The sequence below is a fragment of the Phasianus colchicus genome, chromosome 4 (assembly GCF_987193195.1).
Source record: "Phasianus colchicus chromosome 4, bPhaCol1.hap1.1, whole genome shotgun sequence".
Lineage (NCBI taxonomy): Eukaryota > Metazoa > Chordata > Aves > Galliformes > Phasianidae > Phasianus > Phasianus colchicus.
The window spans coordinates 9,196,961-9,214,138 of record NC_143439.1 but is presented as its reverse complement, the minus strand read 5'-3'; the positions used below and the strand labels follow the sequence as shown (position 1 = coordinate 9,214,138).

Below are 17,178 nucleotides of genomic sequence, written 5' to 3'. Positions count from 1 at the left end.
AATGAAAATGACTTGGTCATGACTGGCTGGGTTTTAAGCAAGTGTTATCTGCTGGGACGCCAGATTCCTGCAATAAAGCTGGAATAATCAAACAGAGTATTTCCAAAATTTTAGGGAAAAAAAACCCACACCCCATGAGAATGTACAATAACCAAAACCAATACATGAAGAGTGAATGTCAACAGAGCAAACTTCTATTTAAGCTAGTGAAGTTTTTCTCATTGTCATAACTTGCTTGTAAAGCATTAAGGAAGCACAGTTCACCTGTAATTACTGTCAGGTGAGGAATTGTTTGGGAAAGCCCTACGGTTGGGAAGTCCTATGCAAACATTAGTTATCACAAGTTCAGTGTCAGAATAAAACATCATACTCAAAAATGCAAATATTTACACAATAGTAATATTTGTAAGAAAAGAAATCATATTTTACCTGTTACTGGAGCATGAATTCAAATTTTAAAGCTTAGTTGAGCTCTGGTTGTGGCAGGCAAAAAAAAAATATTACAGGTTCAGAAGAAAAGAATGCGAATGACACAAGGAAATACTGAGTGAGGTGGGATTTTTTAGCTTTATGGGGAAATGGGGGAAAAAAATCATGACAAAGGCTTTCCAACAACAGCAAAAAGGTTGGAGAGTTCATGTTGCATGTCCAGGCTTTTGCTGGAAAATGAGGCCATTGTTCAAAATGTAACCATTTTGTCAGGTTCTATTTTTATTTTTCTATGAAGTTACTAGAATTGCCTTATTTTCACACAACATTTCAGTTTCTGTTAATCTAAAAAAAGCCACTCTAGCTGAGAAGTCAACCACAAGATTTTCTCAGAGTTGGAATATTTTCAACCCACAAGGTAAAATTTATAAACAAGAACATAATGGCCATGTAAGTCACATATTTGAATGAGTGGTTAGCAGTTCAGTACACTCAGGAACTAGAACTGAAAGAATTTATTCAGTTACTTGGGGCTCACTCACTGATTTTCTTCCCACAGAATGAGAAGATTTGATAGAAATGTAGGAATTTTTTTCTCATGTATATCCTGCTGTACACAATGAAAGCTGTCTGCCACGAAAGGTAATGTGTTTTTAAAAAAGCATGTAAAAGAAGTTACATCAATTAGTATCTAATATTATATATGCACACTATATATAGGACAGAGACACATGGGGAAATGGAGTTTAAGCGGAAGCAAACAACCCTATGGCAGTGATTTGTGGTCTGAAGCAGTATTATCAGTTTCCTGACAAAAACAAGCAAAAAGATGCAAGGTTGAACAAAAAGAACCTTTGTGGAAAAAGAATGCTTCCTTTAAAGTTACATTTTGCTTTTCAACTGGCTGTAGATGGAAAGAAAGCAAAGGAAACAAGTCTATGAATAATTATAGACTTTATTGTCTTTGTATTTGCTGCTCCAGAAACTACAATTGCAGCAGCTTTGAAACTTCTTATAAATTACAGTTGCAAACTAATTTACAATGAGATTATGTGCCCTGTAACAAAATATAAATGACAAAACATGATTGTCTCAATGCTGATACAATGTAGCATTATGATCACAGTGACTCACCTTGTTCCTCATTGATAAGGCCCATATACGCGTGTGCTTGCGCTTGCCTTTTCCCACCATCAGTTTTTATTAGTTGAGCAGTGTTAAAGCATTGTTCGTAAAAGTAATTCCTTAACTGTTTCTCCTCAGAGTCATCGAAGCAGCAGGCCATGTTAAGTTGGTTATCATAAACTTCTTCAGAGTGTCCTTTAAAAACAAATAATAGTGAAAATGCTAATTTTCATCGGCTTTCACGAATCTCACAGCAATAGCCGTATAATGAAAATGAAGGGCTATTAATTCACCCAGAATTCAAACACTATCAAGTTCTCCTACATATTCAGTCAAGGAAATGTAAGGAGAAAATGATAACCTACAAAATTAGGCATAAATGAAAACTTGATCTATATAAACTACAACAGTTTGCTATTGTTTTTGTATACAAAACCAAAAATTCAATCAATAAAACACAAAGAACCTCTATAAGACATTGACAAGTTGAAAGAAAGAAGCCAGAGTGAGCAAAAAACCTCACACATTCAGTCTCTACTGGGGAGGTATTTGAACTGGTGAGACCTCAAAGATACCGGGAGCTTTCAAAACAGATCTAACGTAGCAACTTATGATGGAGACAAAGAACCAAAAAGAACACCCTGCAAGCACTACCCTTTAATTTTATACCATTTAAAACATTTAAAGTAATGCTAACAAGAAATGCTTTCAGTTTTCTATCTACATTATCGTTTTTTAAAACCTTAACACTCTTACATATCAACTGAAATTTTAACTTTTGGCATGAAGAAATCCACCAAGGTATTGAGCTCAGAACAAACCTGGGAAGCAGGGGAGCTTAAAGTCCTAGATCTCCTTTAGGTCTAAAGAAAAAACATATTCAGTTGGCATTCTGTATGTCTCATCACCTAGCTAAATGAATACACACTATCCCTAACATTTATAAATACACTGCAAATCCCAATTCTAAATAGCATTACGGAATGATCAACAAATGCATTATTCACAATTCAAAATTACAAAATGAGATTATCTATGTAAATTACCTCTGTCACAAGAGCACATTAAAAAAAGAACATGCACAAAAACACAGGAGGTTATTCAAAAACCCTATTAATTTGGATTACAGATCTAAAACTCACCTAACAACTTGTCATATTGATTCTCCCTAGGGTTGTTTGAAAAATATATTCCCTACACGATGACAAAGAATCTATGAGATAACAAAGTGTTATAACAAAGAGATAACCAAGAATCTATAGATTTCATAACTAAATTTACTACTGGCAAAACTAAACTAATTTTATTTCCAAACTCTGCTTATGTTAGTTGAGAATACAAATAATTATGATTTCCTACTGTGTTTGTGGCCCTGAACTGAGAATAAGCCAAATAGTATGCTCTTAAAAGAATTTTCATGTAGTTGGGTAAAGAAGGAGTTAAGGACTGAAGTGCTGCAGCAGGTAAAAGAATGTTTGGATAGGCTAGATGTGTGAACAGAGCTGCTCTGCTTTCAGGAGTTCTGCAATTTCTAAGCTTTGCTCAACAATAGAGAAAAAAGAGAAAAGAAAAAGCTCTCTTACACATGATACAGAACAACACAGAAATCAACACAGAAAAAAGCATGTAATTTCAACACAGCTCTCACTCAAAGCTCAGATCTTTTCTAAGTATTTTAGAACAGGGATGCTGTATCAAAACACTTTGATTAAAGGATGCCATTAAATTTCTTTCCTTTCTTACTTTCTTCCCTTCTTCCCTTCTTTCTTTCTTTCTTTTTTAATCTATGAGAAAGCTTGGGGAAAATCCAACTTCCAAAAGGGACTAATTTCTGACTGTAAATTCTGGCATTTATAAGTCACTAGCATTGTTTAGAACAAAGAGCAGTAATTACTCAAAAAAGTACTTTGCTTGCATCTCTAAACTGCACACATCTCCACTCCAGTATGTTCTGTCTCAAAATTTTGAATGATACAGATACTGCTTGGCTATGATTTATTTCAGCCCAACTTAAACATCTGTTGTGGCATAAGAGAACACTTGAAGATTATCTCAAATGTAGAAAGCAGAGGTTCCCACCACGATTACAAGCAATGAATCAAATAACGACTTAGAAATATGAAAACTAAATTTGATCACTAACTGAATCTATGGAAATAATATACATTAGGTGTTGTTTACAGTTGAATGAACATAACTTAGAAGTTCGAAGATATATGCAAATAGTTACAATAGGACAGTAAGAAGAAAGAGAATGGGACTGTCATTGGGGAAGAATGCTAAACACTGATTTGTTGCCTTCGAAACATTTGCTACAAAGTATCAAGGCACTAATGCTACATAAAATTATGCAGATAACTTCAGGTAGTGCCCTACAAATCTCAAGAGATGGTACCGACCTGAGGCGGGCTATTGCCACTGCCACAGCTTTGATTGAATGAACTTTAATGTGACCCTCTGATGACTATCCTGCTGGTGAATAACAATGAGAAGTGCACAAAGACAACCATTTCTCTGTAATAGTCTTGGACAGTGGCTGACCAGGTATGCTGGTGTCACAATAAAATAAACCCCAAAGATAGATGTTTAAAAGCCATATTCTCTTTGGGATTCAAAGTCTCTCTGATTTACAAATCAAGAAATTCATTGATATTGTTCTGACAGAGGTATAGCCAGCATGTCAGACTTAGTCAAAGTGAACTTTCATCTCCTCAGGAGAAGAAAAATATTAGAATAGATAAACACAGTCTTCTATAAAGTCTCCCATAGGTACTTCAGTCATTAAAGTTTTGACCTCTCTGACTTCGTACAGTAAATTCTCTACATCTGTTAATAGAATACACGTGGAGAAATCTTTATATATCCATTGATATATTAAAAAATTATATATACATATATATATAAAATACCACCTATCACAGAGAGAATGACACAACTGAAATATGATACCAAATGAATAGAAAGAAAAGTCTGAGACACACACAATTGTGAAGCAGCTCCTGCAAGACAAATTCTTGTTTTAAAATGAGAAAAATAGAAGAAAGCATAGAGATAAAAGTTCAAATGCTGATTCTAGTAATATTTCAAAAATTACTTTTACTCCAAAACCAATGGAAGCTGAATTCAGATTTCCCAGAGTATTTAGGATACAGGATTGAAATAATGCTGCAAAGATGAGCAGAATGGTTACCCAAAATGGCAGCTAAGCAGAACAAACAGAACTCCGTGGAGCAGATGATACTGAAGCTTGATACTCTGTGGTTGAAATGGGACTGGGAACACATCTTATGTACAATTATCCAATGTAACGTTTTTTGTTTTTTTTTTTTTTCCATTTCAAATTACCAAATTTAAGGCAGTAATATTTCATATGAATTCTGTTCACTTGAGCATTTGTTTGTAGTTTTTTTTTTTCCTTAATTTTATCAAACAAGTATTGTTATGTTATATTATAGAATTTATTTTGCACTTTCAAAAATGTTTTTACAACAAAATATAAAATACAGAAAATTGGCTTATTTTATTTTATTTGATTTGGACTTTTCAAAATATTTTACTTTCATCATCGTTTACAATTGAAAATTAGGTATGTACTTAAGGAAAGTATTTCTATCAAATTTTACTGAGGTCTTTTTGTTAAACAGATTTTAAAAAATCCCTTCCACTTGAGTTTAAACATAAAACCCTACATGTTACGCACGTATAGGGTTTCCTGCTCTGCATCAGAATCTCTTCACATACTCTCTCTCCCTGTGACGCTAAAGCCACAGTCCTTGGATAAGTCCACTGCGTAAAACGTCGGTTTGTACATGGACTGTCATCAGGAACCTTTGGCAAGCAAAGGTATGCATGGAGCAGAGGGTAATTCAGGTGCATGGCCTGCACACTGGTGTTCGGCTATTCATCAACTGAACAGTGCCATGCTCAGAGACAGAAAGGCGGAGGCTGGGTATGCCAATCCCAACAGACTCAGACTGAGGAGTTAAGTACTACTGCTGCCACGGCTGTATCATCTGCTTTTTGACAGAATGCAGTAAAAGAAAGGAAAAGAAGTACTACAGTGACTTTTAGAGAGGAGATGAAAACAACATCCTGAGGAGATCCTGGCTTGGTATTTTCCCTGAAGAAGAAAAAACACTCTTCTTGCTAACAGAAAACAAAACTTGCACTTCAGAAACTCACCTTTAAAATATAGGTATCAGAAGGAATTTTTTAACATCTATCTCTGTCCAAATATTTTCTACTGAAGGAACTACCAGTCAGTCCTTTGTTCCTGCCAGGCAAAGGTCATGTGGAAACTATTCAACAGCTGGTAACACTCATCTTCCAGTTCAGTTACTTGTTTTTAGCGAGTATGGCTGAATTATAGCTGACCACTCATCCTTGAAGACATATCAAGGAGTGCCTTAAGATCACTGGAGTCACAAGGAGTCATTTTTTATGTCAGAATGAGACACCATTAGTACTGGAAGTTTCATTTTTCTCTTGCCTGAGAGATCAATACCGGGGACTCAGTAGCAAGAAGACAGCTGATGTCATGAAGAGTTCACATTCAGAAACATCCAGGATGAAGGCTGTTGAGCCAATAAGGAGTATCAACAGCAAAAGAATGATGCTACAGTCAGTTTATTTCTACCTCAATTCATACACAGCAAAGAATCAGTCCCATTTGCTTGCTCGGGACAACCATGCCTTTACACTTGCAGCTAGGAACATTTTTCCAAAAAGCTTAGCCGTAAGCTGCACTCACTGAACTAATATACACAAATGCAAATGAAGAAAGGGCACTATGGGGTAACACAGACACCAGCAAATTGCACGCATAGCTTCCATTTCATAGATATTAGGTAGCAGGACAAACAGGGTTAACACCTTCCCTCCACCACTAAGTACATGAACAGAATATATTCAGAGTACAATCTGTGCAAAGGTGCTAAGAAATAATCTGGATACGCATTTGCCATATATGGATAAAGTTCTCTAGTAATAGTAACATGAGGCAATTCAACTGGTCATTTGTGACACCAATGGGGGACTCCAAGCCAACAAAATAAAAACATACTACTTCAATTAGAGGCACTGAGGCACAATTTAAAACACAGAAATGCAACTTCTGCTGAAGTCAGCTGGCAACATTTTGAGAAGTCTTGGCATCATTCCAGGGAAGGATCCTTTCACTTTTAAAAGTTAGTAATAATAAGTTATAGCTAGTCACTCCATTGTTCTCTAGCAACTACTACATTTTTTTTCCTGTGAACAGTATGAAGTAGAGAAGGACAAACCTGCGTCAGAAAACAAAAAGCATTCCTTTGCCCGTTCCCTCAAAACCAAACAAAAATTATCTCCTCCTTGAAAATATTAAAGGAACTTTTCCTTCTTTCTTTTTTCTTCCCCCCCCCCCCAACACAACATGGGTAATAAGGTTATCACATTTTTTTTCTAGACTAGCCTAAGGCATACGTGAAATCTTATAGAAAAATTTTTCCTTGTAAAATGCTAAATTCTGTTTTTGACCTTCAGTTCCTCAAACATAGAAAGGATTTCTAGTGTTAACACACCAAATGTTCTCATCAAATGTGATTCATACTTCTTCATGTAGTTTATGAAGCACCTTTTGCAGTGAGAACAAACACTAATTCACATTGACAAAAGTTTGCTCTGTACTGAAGTGAGGAAAAAGAGCTAAGCTAGCACTTCCTTCTAATTCTTTGTCTTTGATATTCTCTAGAACAAGGGTCAGCAGCCTGTAGCACATGCACAGATTTAACATTTGGCATATCACAAAGGTTGCACGGGGTCTAAGAAAAGCAACAGCTTCTGGGTCATAATGCTGACTCTCCAGGAGCTGCCCCAGTGATCAGCTAACAAGCTGTGTCTCGCCCCTTGGAAAGCATATTCACACTGAATGTTAGCTCAATGCACTGGCTCTGTCACAGGGAACAGAGTCACCTGCTACTACAGTGCCTGCTGCTGACTGATACGTTGCAGCCACTGAACAGTGGGACTTCCCTTGGTTTTGCTCCCCTGCTCCAGCAAAGTAAAGTCAATGTCTGAGAGGTATCTTCCTTTAAGAATTCTTGAGTTGTACCTTGACTTGCTTTGTCTGGAAGGAGAATGCAACACAGGTAACCAACCACGCTAGCAAGCACTGATCATAGGCTCTTTGTGGTTTACATTACATTACAGCACAGGTAAGGATTCAGTTTGGGTTCAAACCTCCATTCAATAAGCAATTCAGATGTAATCCAAGGAGCTGACCTCCCTCTGAAATACCAGATTGATGCTTTATGGTACAATCCGTGTACTGCCATTCTTCTCGTAGGCTCAGTGCTAACCAACTTACAAAACTGGAGCTATACAATAGTTAGAGGAGATGACTAAAAGAAGTGGCTTCGCCCAATGAGCCCAATAGATCCAAAAACCAAATTTGCAATGCATTTTAAAACAATAAGAGACTGTAGCAGCCAGGTAACGATTTAAAGAATCACTTACATTCTTCAGGTAAAATGCATGCAAAGAGCACATTAAAGCTATTGTAAGTATTTTTGTCTGAGGAACACCAACATCCATCATTATAATAAGCTGTTCTCCCAGGCATACATTAATCTGGGTGTTAAAAAATTCCAAAAGGTAAGCAAAGGACTTGGGTGTTTTTCCTTTGTTACTATTTTTCCTTATGACCCACCCAAACACACACAGATAAATTTTATCTGGGGTCTTAGATAGACGAAACGGACAAAATTAACACTATTTAGCTGTGCCTATGTAGGATATGGACATCATTTGTTCTAAGGATGCCAGCAGCCAAAGGTTTTCAGTTGGCAGTCCTCACTGTCAGTCTGGAATGGGACTATGGTTTCCAAAACTTCCTCTTGCTAACACACAGAACAGAACTGAGTGGGTGCTAGGGAGCTACGTCTCTTCAAAGGGATTGCAACATCAACCCCAGGGACAATTATACCTTCCCATGAAATTAGTCTGGCAACAGGGCATTCAATTCAACAGCCTCGAGATATATATTTTTCTTACTGACAAAAACAACATTTATCAGGGTATGCAACATTATCATGTTATACAACAGATGCTAAGCTATGTAGATTACTTTGGCATATATCCTATGTTCTTCTTTAAAACACCCTAAAAGTATATTATTCATACTTACTTAAATAGGTAAATCATGTTTTTATTTTTAAACTACTGATATCAAAACTAGTAGAAAGAAAGACTGGTGCTTGATAATGAAGGAATTTCAAAGAATAATTGGAAACAACTGTATTCTGAAAACATTTACATTGCTTGCATCAAGGAAGACCAAAGAGGAATGCAGTATCACCAATATTTCTGCCAGATATTTTCCTTTTTTATTGTTATTTATTTATTTATTTATTTATTTTTAATAATGCTGTACTTAAGGCAGAATAACCAGCTTTTCTTTTCTTTTCTTTTCTTTTCTTTTTTTTTTTTTTTGAGAAGATGCAAGGATTCATGTTTTTTATTTTTAAATACTTGGAAAGTATTCAAATGCAATGGCAATGAGATAAAGTTAGAAAAACAGCTTTTGCAAGCAGTATAATACCAGTTTAAAAGAAAGACTACTGTATGATTTGCTGTTCCATTGAAATGCAGTTCCACTAGAAATGAGAACTGAGAGAATGCTCACTGGTGTATCTGAAGGTAAATGGTTTGTATAACACAACACTGGTAAATAAACAATCATGATTTTCAAATGCAGAAGTAACGAAATTAATTGCTCTTTGAGATTAGCCTCCACATCATAATGGACTGCTTTGATTAATTCTGCCCAAGCAAACAATTTAATTGCAACATCGTAGCATCAGTAATTACAATCAATCAGGAAAAGAAAACATCAACATATTCCACCAATAAGTATGGGAAGTGGATGAACGAATGCCTAACTTTTGCTCTGCACTGTGCTAACAGCTCTAAAATGCTGAACTTAGGAGCAGCAGATCTAATTGAAATTCACACTGAGACAGCTACACTCTGTGGCACAAAAATATCAGGTGAAAAAACTAAAGAAAAAATGGGAAAACTTTTTACTAAGATAAGCTATGTTTCATTTTTGTCTTGCCACTTCCAGTTCAAAAACAATCCTCTTGTGAAGTTAAAATTAATAAAAAGATTACAAGTCAAAGTTGTTTGTCATACTTACTAACTCAGCACAAGTGGAGCTCGGGATGCTGTATCTGAGACAGGTAAATTTTCAGCTAGTATAATGTTAGTGACATCAGCTACACTGCGTTAGTCCCACACCTCACTGCCACAAATATCACTTCAAGCATTTTAAGCTTGAATTGTGGTGGCTGAGGAGCAAACAGCAGGTCAGCTGCTGTTCCAACTGCTACACTGCAGTAAATTCCAGCTAAAGGATGAACTGAACCGTGGTACAGTTTTTAAATGTTTTCAACTGAAGTTGTCATAAGATCATAAGCCAGAGCTCCGAGCAATTTGATTAGAATCAGAGAGAAACTGGATTAGTGGAACTCCTGAATTAGTATTTGATGAGCTGTGTAATTCATACGTTACATTCACAGCACTACTAGCTGTAACATGTATGAGTCAACATCCATCCCCTCATGTGCCATAGCTCTGGCCTCACATGAAATGCAGATTTGTGTCAAGGTTTATACTGAAACTAGTGAAAAATCAGATCTCTCACCATTCCACAATCACAGAATTCATTAATGATTTGCTGCTGAAACATTTGTCAGCTCCGTTGATAGGTTCTCATTACTTAGCTTTCATTTTAACCAACTTCAACAGGTAACATTTGGAGATACTCCCTTCCAGAGGCAAGACTCCATCAGTCAGTCAGTTGGCAGCATCCTGTCTCTCGTGGAACCCAGCACACAACGAATGCCAAGTTCAGTGAGAGAAAGGCCTCTGCCTTTCACTGGGCAGAGCCTGAATTTACTTCTCTGGGAGGATACTTGCCAACTCTTTTGGCACGTACCAGTTAGTAACACTAGAGAAAATCTTGCACAGAAGGAAAGCAAAGTACTCTCCCCTCAAGCAGCTTCAGGAAGCACACTCATCCAGATATTCCAAATCCACTACTTTTGAACACCAGCATAAAGGCAGAATGCTTATGTATGTCAGGCTAGTCTCAGTGTAAAATTTCTCTTTCATACTCCTGCAAACTACAGAGGTGCCTGTTCAGGTTTTAGTCATACTCAGAAAAACCTGAAGATACCTTTCTATCATGTACTGGTTAGACTTCCTGTCTAGGATTACAGTCAATTAAATAAACACATATTTTGCCTTTAAAGTCAGCATAAACATTTTAAATTAACTTTTTTTTTTTTTTTTTTTTTTTTTAGTGCTGAAAGCTTTTGTTATTGCTGTTTTTCCTTTTAAAATGAAGTGTTCTAAGTTTCAGTAAGAAAGCTTGGGTCTCAAACTCTCAAGCTTTATTTTACATTTTTCTCTTTGTAATGATGAAAATACAACTTGAAACAAGCCAGATATAATGAAATCAGCTCTGCTGTGAGACAGGATTGTAGTTTTACCTGCTTCCTTCCCTACAATTATTCCAAAGGAAAAAGACAAAGTAAGTTATATCACCATTTCTAGCAAAACAAAATGATGAAGAAGAGTGCTTAGTAAACAGTAGGCAATAGAGAAAATACAGTAATCTGGAGTTACATCTTCACTAATATCTAGTAATTCACAGGTGACATATTACAGCTACGTGATGTATTTTATTTGACACGTTCACAGTCTTTTTAAGGTCAGTCACAAATCCAAACAGTTAGCAGACAGAGTATTTAATAAAATCAAATTTATACAACTATTACCGTGAGAAGCAGCGTTTCACCTATTAATTTTTTTTCTAATACAAAACCAGCTAGTCAAATCAATACAGGAAGAAAAGCAATAAATAATGAAGTTACGAGAAAATGTTTGAGATGTTATCAAAGCTATAAATATACAAAACATTTCTGATGATGTTATAACGCACTCCACACGTTTTTACCTTCCCCCCCACTCCTGATATCTGCAGCTCCTAATCATTTATTCTATAAATACGGCTTAGTTGACTAAGGCTGAAATGTGCTAAGATGCAGTAACGTTTCAAATTCATACATGAAACAATTTGGAAGCTTCCCCCAGGCATTCGCGGCTGCGGCTCCCGCTGCTCTGCTACCCACAATCCCCCCATTTACCTGCTCGCTGGGCTGCCTCAGCCCTGGTCAGGAAGTGGTAAAGCTGATCCAGCTTTTCAGGCTGCTCCTCCAGGGACTGCCGCTGCCATATGGCTGACCCAGGCCCTGCAGCCTCCCTCAAGGCATTCCACTTCTGTATCAGAGTGAAGAGCTCGGAGAAGGACTTGTGATAACCCTGTCGCAGCATGTCTATGCAGATGTTCTCCTTGTATGAATTCCTGTTACTGGGAATAAGACAGACAGATTTTAAGCCTTTAAACCCATATTCTCTTCTCCACCTTACCAAATAAGTACGGATATTAAAACAGCTTTCAAGACCAGACCTCTGCAGATCACCAGCAGGGAACGTTTTTTTCTTTCCTCCTCTCAAAAAGCATTCTGCCAAAACACAATTACAAATATCCCCCCCTAGGGAAGTGAACGTGGCAGTATTAAATAAATACCCAAATATATTTTGCAAACATGCTCAAAATGTACTGGTTTCCTTTAGCTGGTACTGGTAAAAAAATAAAAAAATAAAAAAAATTAATAGGCTGACTGATGGGAAAAATACATGTTTACATTAGTTTATGAAAACACAATAAACTCTTAGTTTGCTTTAAAACAGTGCACAGGGAAAAATGAAGCACATTCCACATGTCAAAAAAAAAAAAAAGTGTATGTTAAATAGTTTTGCTGCAGGATATAATGCCTTGGTTTAAAATGTCGAACAAATGCTATGCCAGAAACACAATCATTAGATATTATTTTGCTTCTCTTTAGCATAGAATTTCGGCTGGGACTGGTTTACTCCCTAATTTTAGAATCAAAGGATGCAATGATGAATTTATATCCAAGTTATCCCATTCATAAATTCTGATAAAATATACATATCAAAAAATTGCATAATGAAATAGTCTCAAGAGGTAACACGTCTTTTTAGGTATTATTTATGGAAATAATCCAAACATTTCTTTTATGTGGCATGAAACAATTATTGTGTCCCATCCTGGAGAAAGCTATGAGTCCAATGGGACCACCTGCATCACTGAAGTACAGATCTAAATGTCTGCAGAAGTAGGTCTCCAGTTTGAGAAAACAAATCCCTGTCCCAGCGAAATGACAGGGGCCTAGATATGGTAATTTTATTTTGCAGATTCCATTCAAGTTTTCAATATGTTTTTAAAATTGTCTTTTCAGATGAGATTCTATTTAAGCACAAATTCTCAGAGGCTATAAAATAAATATGGAATTTTGAAAACCAAGATTTACAGAGTATGCGAGAAATTCAGATGATCTCCCACTGAACAATAGCCCAATGAGACCAATTGTCCTAGCCTACAAAGAGCTACTGTAGCATTTTTTAATGGAATTTATATAAAAATATCTTAACTAGATGTCAATAAAGTAAATGGAAACGTAAGGCATGATAAGTAAACAATCTGCATTATTTCATGTTCAGTACCATTAAAATAAATCTATTAATTACTATGTAGAGTCACATTAATCCTGCATACGTATTTACACTTGTGTAGCAGAACTTAAAACAAAAACATTACACAACTCTAAAAGATACGTGAGGACTTAAACTACAGTTCTAAATTTATTTGTGTTTATGTTTTGTTAAGATTGAAAACACATACTATCCACAAATATAAAAGAAAACACATAACTCTTCCTTACCAGAAAACATTCGCAACATTTATCTTCAAAAACTGAAAAGAGAAATATCTTTAAACATTTATACTTCTGTGTGCCAAAACATTTCTGGTACATCCCATGTTCACAGTATGCAGCCTCAGAATATGGCATAGTTGTTATATTCATATGGCGCAATTTATTTTTTACATTGTATACATAAGATTTATTCTTTTTAAATTTCTATCTAAGCATCTAAAAAAATGAAGAAGATCTCTAAGTAAAAAATTTCCACCACCGTTCAAAGGATGAGAACTGTATCTTCTAGTAATAGGATTCCACAACAATGGAATAAAGTCTGTATAGCAGACATACATCTGCACATCTGTATTTATCTACATTCTGTGGTCTGTATATTATATCTGCATGCATGTCTTAGATGATTGTACGTAGAAGAAGAAATTAGCTGCTGAAACATATTAATAGTAACTAAATAAAATATTGGTCCGCTCATTTTTAGCACTTACTCCCCAGTACCAATATTTGAATCAACAGAAAAACTGTGCATTTTACCTGATATCAAAGCACATTTTCTGCAAAAGACAGTGTTATTAACAAGTGAACAGGGGAAAACAAACAAACAAAAATGCTGGAAAACAGGTCTGTCCTAAAAAATTAGTTTTACTATTCTTTTAATGCAAACCCATGCCAATTAATTAAGAGATTCAGATAGTGGTTAAGATGCCAAATTTATGGAATGCATAAAGAGGACTGCACTGGCAACATACAAGCAATGAGACTACCTACTACTGTACAGCCATTCAGATTTTAGAGGCACGAGGATGTAAGTTGTCTCCCAAAGTTATAAAATCATGGAATCGCTCAGGTTGGAAAAGACCTTAAAGCTCATCGAGTCCAACCACAACCTAACCATACTACCCGAACTCTAACAACCCTCTGCTAAATCATGTCCCTGAGAGCCACATCCAAATGGTTTTTAAACACATCCAGGGATGGTGACTCAACCACTTCCCTTTGGAGCCTATTCCAGTGCTTAACAGCCCTTTGTCTACAGAAGTTTTGCCTGATATCCAAAAAGCAAAATACTATATTTGTTTCCTTTAAAAAATTTAGTACATAAGATGTGTGACTGATAATACACAAAGTATGGATAAAGGGCAGAAATGAATGATATGGGGATGAACGTTATGGGTGAAACCTCCTGAATCAGAGCTTGGCACAGTAACAAATTCTGAAGTTGTTTCAGTTCTTTTAGTGGTTCCAGACAAAAATCCTCTCCAGAAAGCAGTGCTTTTAGCCAGAATGGTGCAGGTGACAGAAGTGAAGGTGAACTTTTCATGGTACCTTGAAATAAACCATACACTGTCAATAATCAACGTGCTCTTCCTACTGTTTCCTCTAATATCACACAGCGTGTAAAGTGAGATACATTGCTGCAGATAACTTTGTTCTTAGCATCAATATCAAAAACTGATACCTAATTAGATGTCCACGATTTATTTTCTAAAATCCAGCTGTTAACTTTATGTTTCCTTGCATCAATAAGCCAGCTTATGCTAAGCCTTTTGGTTTTCTATTTGATACATTAATTACGATACCTGAAGAAATAGAGAAGTTTACTTTACTTTATCGCACCCACCCGATTTTAGGCTTCTTTCGAACAATTATGTTACTCGGAGAAGGAAAATGAAAGGAGACTGCCCTTTTATTTGGTTGAAGCGGAGACGTTCAGGAGGTTTAATGGTCTCTGGGGGCATCTACTGGAAATGTGGAAAACTGCAGTCACGACGCGTTAATCACGCCGCTGTCAGAGCGACGAGGCACGGCCGCAGAACAAAGGGAAGAGCCGCCCCGCGAGCAGCCAGAGCAGCGACTTTACGTTTAAAGCAGAGAACAGTGATTCTGTTTCTAATCTAAATCGGATTTTTTTTTTTTTTTTTCCTGAATCCATTTCGATCGACAGATGATACTTAACACACAGACGACGCTGGGAACCCACTGCTCACCTGCCCATACGCTGGTCTCCGTCGATGTCATCAGATGTTTATTTATGCAGGTCGGGTCACACAGTGACGTGAGGTCCACTTAGCGATCTGGTTGGGTACTATACACTTGGCATACGTGCTGTTACTGCGATGCAGTATTTTATAGCTACTTAGATAATTTTCTTTTACGGACTTCTTTTATTATTGTCGTTGCTATTCTAAAACTATCCGGAGTAGCCCTGAGGAAACTGATTTGAGCACAGAAGCCTGATTCTAATTTGTATTTGCTAGTGCAAAAATCAGAAATGCCCATCTTTAGCGGAGCTGATGAAACAACACTGCTGCTGCAATCTCAGGCATCTGCTGGTACCGTACTGTTACAGGATTCTTAAGTAATGCTTGGAGATTGGGAGTGCCATCCTTTAACTGCTAGTCCTGTGGCACTCTGCCCTTCACAGAGAGAAAAGGAGACAGAAATTAAGAGGCCAAGAGACAGGAGTTGGTAATAATCAGAACAGTCAACATGTCAGAGCAGAATTTGGTACCGTGAGCTTACATCTCCAGGCCTCCTGCCTAGAGTGGTCAGTGGCAAACATGCAAAATAGATACAGAAGGCTACAGTTAAGTCACCATCCCTGGATGTGTTTATAAACTGTTTGTATGTAGTGCTCAGGGACATGATTTAGCGGAGAGTTGTTAGAGTTAAGGTAGTATGGTCAGGTTGGGGTTGGACTTGATGAGCTTTAAAGTCTTTTCTAACCTGAGCAATTCTATGATTCTAGTTTTTTTTTTTTTTTTTTTTTTTTTTTAACAAGGTTTGTATCTTTAAGTTTGTGAGGATTGAATTAGTAGTGCAGGTTCGTGGCAGCTGCTGAGTACAATACAAGCATATGTAACAATCTCATTTTCTAAAGCAGAAAATGGGATGGATTAAACAATGAGAGTATTTAAAATTGAAATGCATTAACAGTTTCAAATAATTATTACACCAATAATTGTAATGTTTATAATTGTATTTCATTCTTTTTTTTTTTGCCTTCTGGATCTGGAAAGTCAATGATGGATAAAAATGTCTTAGAATTGGATCACAAAATTAACAAAAAATAACCTAGAAATATTTTCTTAAATGTATTTAAACAGATACCAGTATTTATTTTTCTCATTTCTAATTGTACAAGAAAAACAAAATCACATGAGTATATGAATACTTAGTTACTTTGTGTTCAACCTATATGCAAACACACAGAGTAAACAAGGGCATATCAGTTCCCACAGTGAAATCTGGAAAATATGTACATTAAGTAAAACCAATTGTATTACACAAAACACAAAAGACAAGCATGCTCAAAGAGTCTCTACTGTCAGGCTGCTCTGCCTAGGAATCAAAAGAGCAATTACTATTTAATTAAAGTTGGACCAAAAAATGTAATGCTTTTGTAACTCTGGCAGTGACCCACCTGTGAAGCAGTTAACACTTTTGCAGGGCATTGCTGAAGATGAAAAGCACTTATTCAGATATATAGTAAATAGGGATGCTGAAAGATTTCAGTGGTTCAGCTTCAGTGATGATCAGGGCTACAGTGTTACAAAGCCATGTACTTACACTGTTGAAATTTACATTGCCATGTGCTTAGGGTGCAATCCACCAAAGTTATGTACACATCTAATTTGAAAAATACACCCAGGTGGACTGAGCATCTGAGTTTAGTGGGAAAAATTAAATATGCTAAGTGCTTTGGTGAGCCAAGCCCTCAGTGCTCAACAAACTTTCCTTACATGCTGCTAACGATACAGAGCTATTTAACTGAAACTGG

At 36.4% G+C, this 17,178-nt stretch overlaps 1 protein-coding gene across 16 annotated transcripts in view; it reads right to left on the bottom strand.

The window, feature by feature from the left end:
- TTC29 (tetratricopeptide repeat domain 29) overlaps positions 1-17,178 on the bottom strand; it is a 366,043-nt gene that overhangs the window by 88,005 nt on the left and 260,860 nt on the right. For all 16 annotated transcript variants that reach the window (XR_016465780.1, XM_090138569.1, XM_090138566.1 and 13 more), the window contains 2 exons: positions 11,742-11,965; positions 1,564-1,749 (listed from right to left, as the gene is read on the bottom strand). Coding sequence is in view for 15 of the 16 variants with exons in the window: in XM_090138569.1 (XP_089994695.1) it covers positions 1,564-1,749; positions 11,742-11,965 (410 nt within the window). In the remaining variant the exon portion in view is untranslated. The remainder of the gene's footprint in view (positions 1-1,563; positions 1,750-11,741; positions 11,966-17,178) is intronic.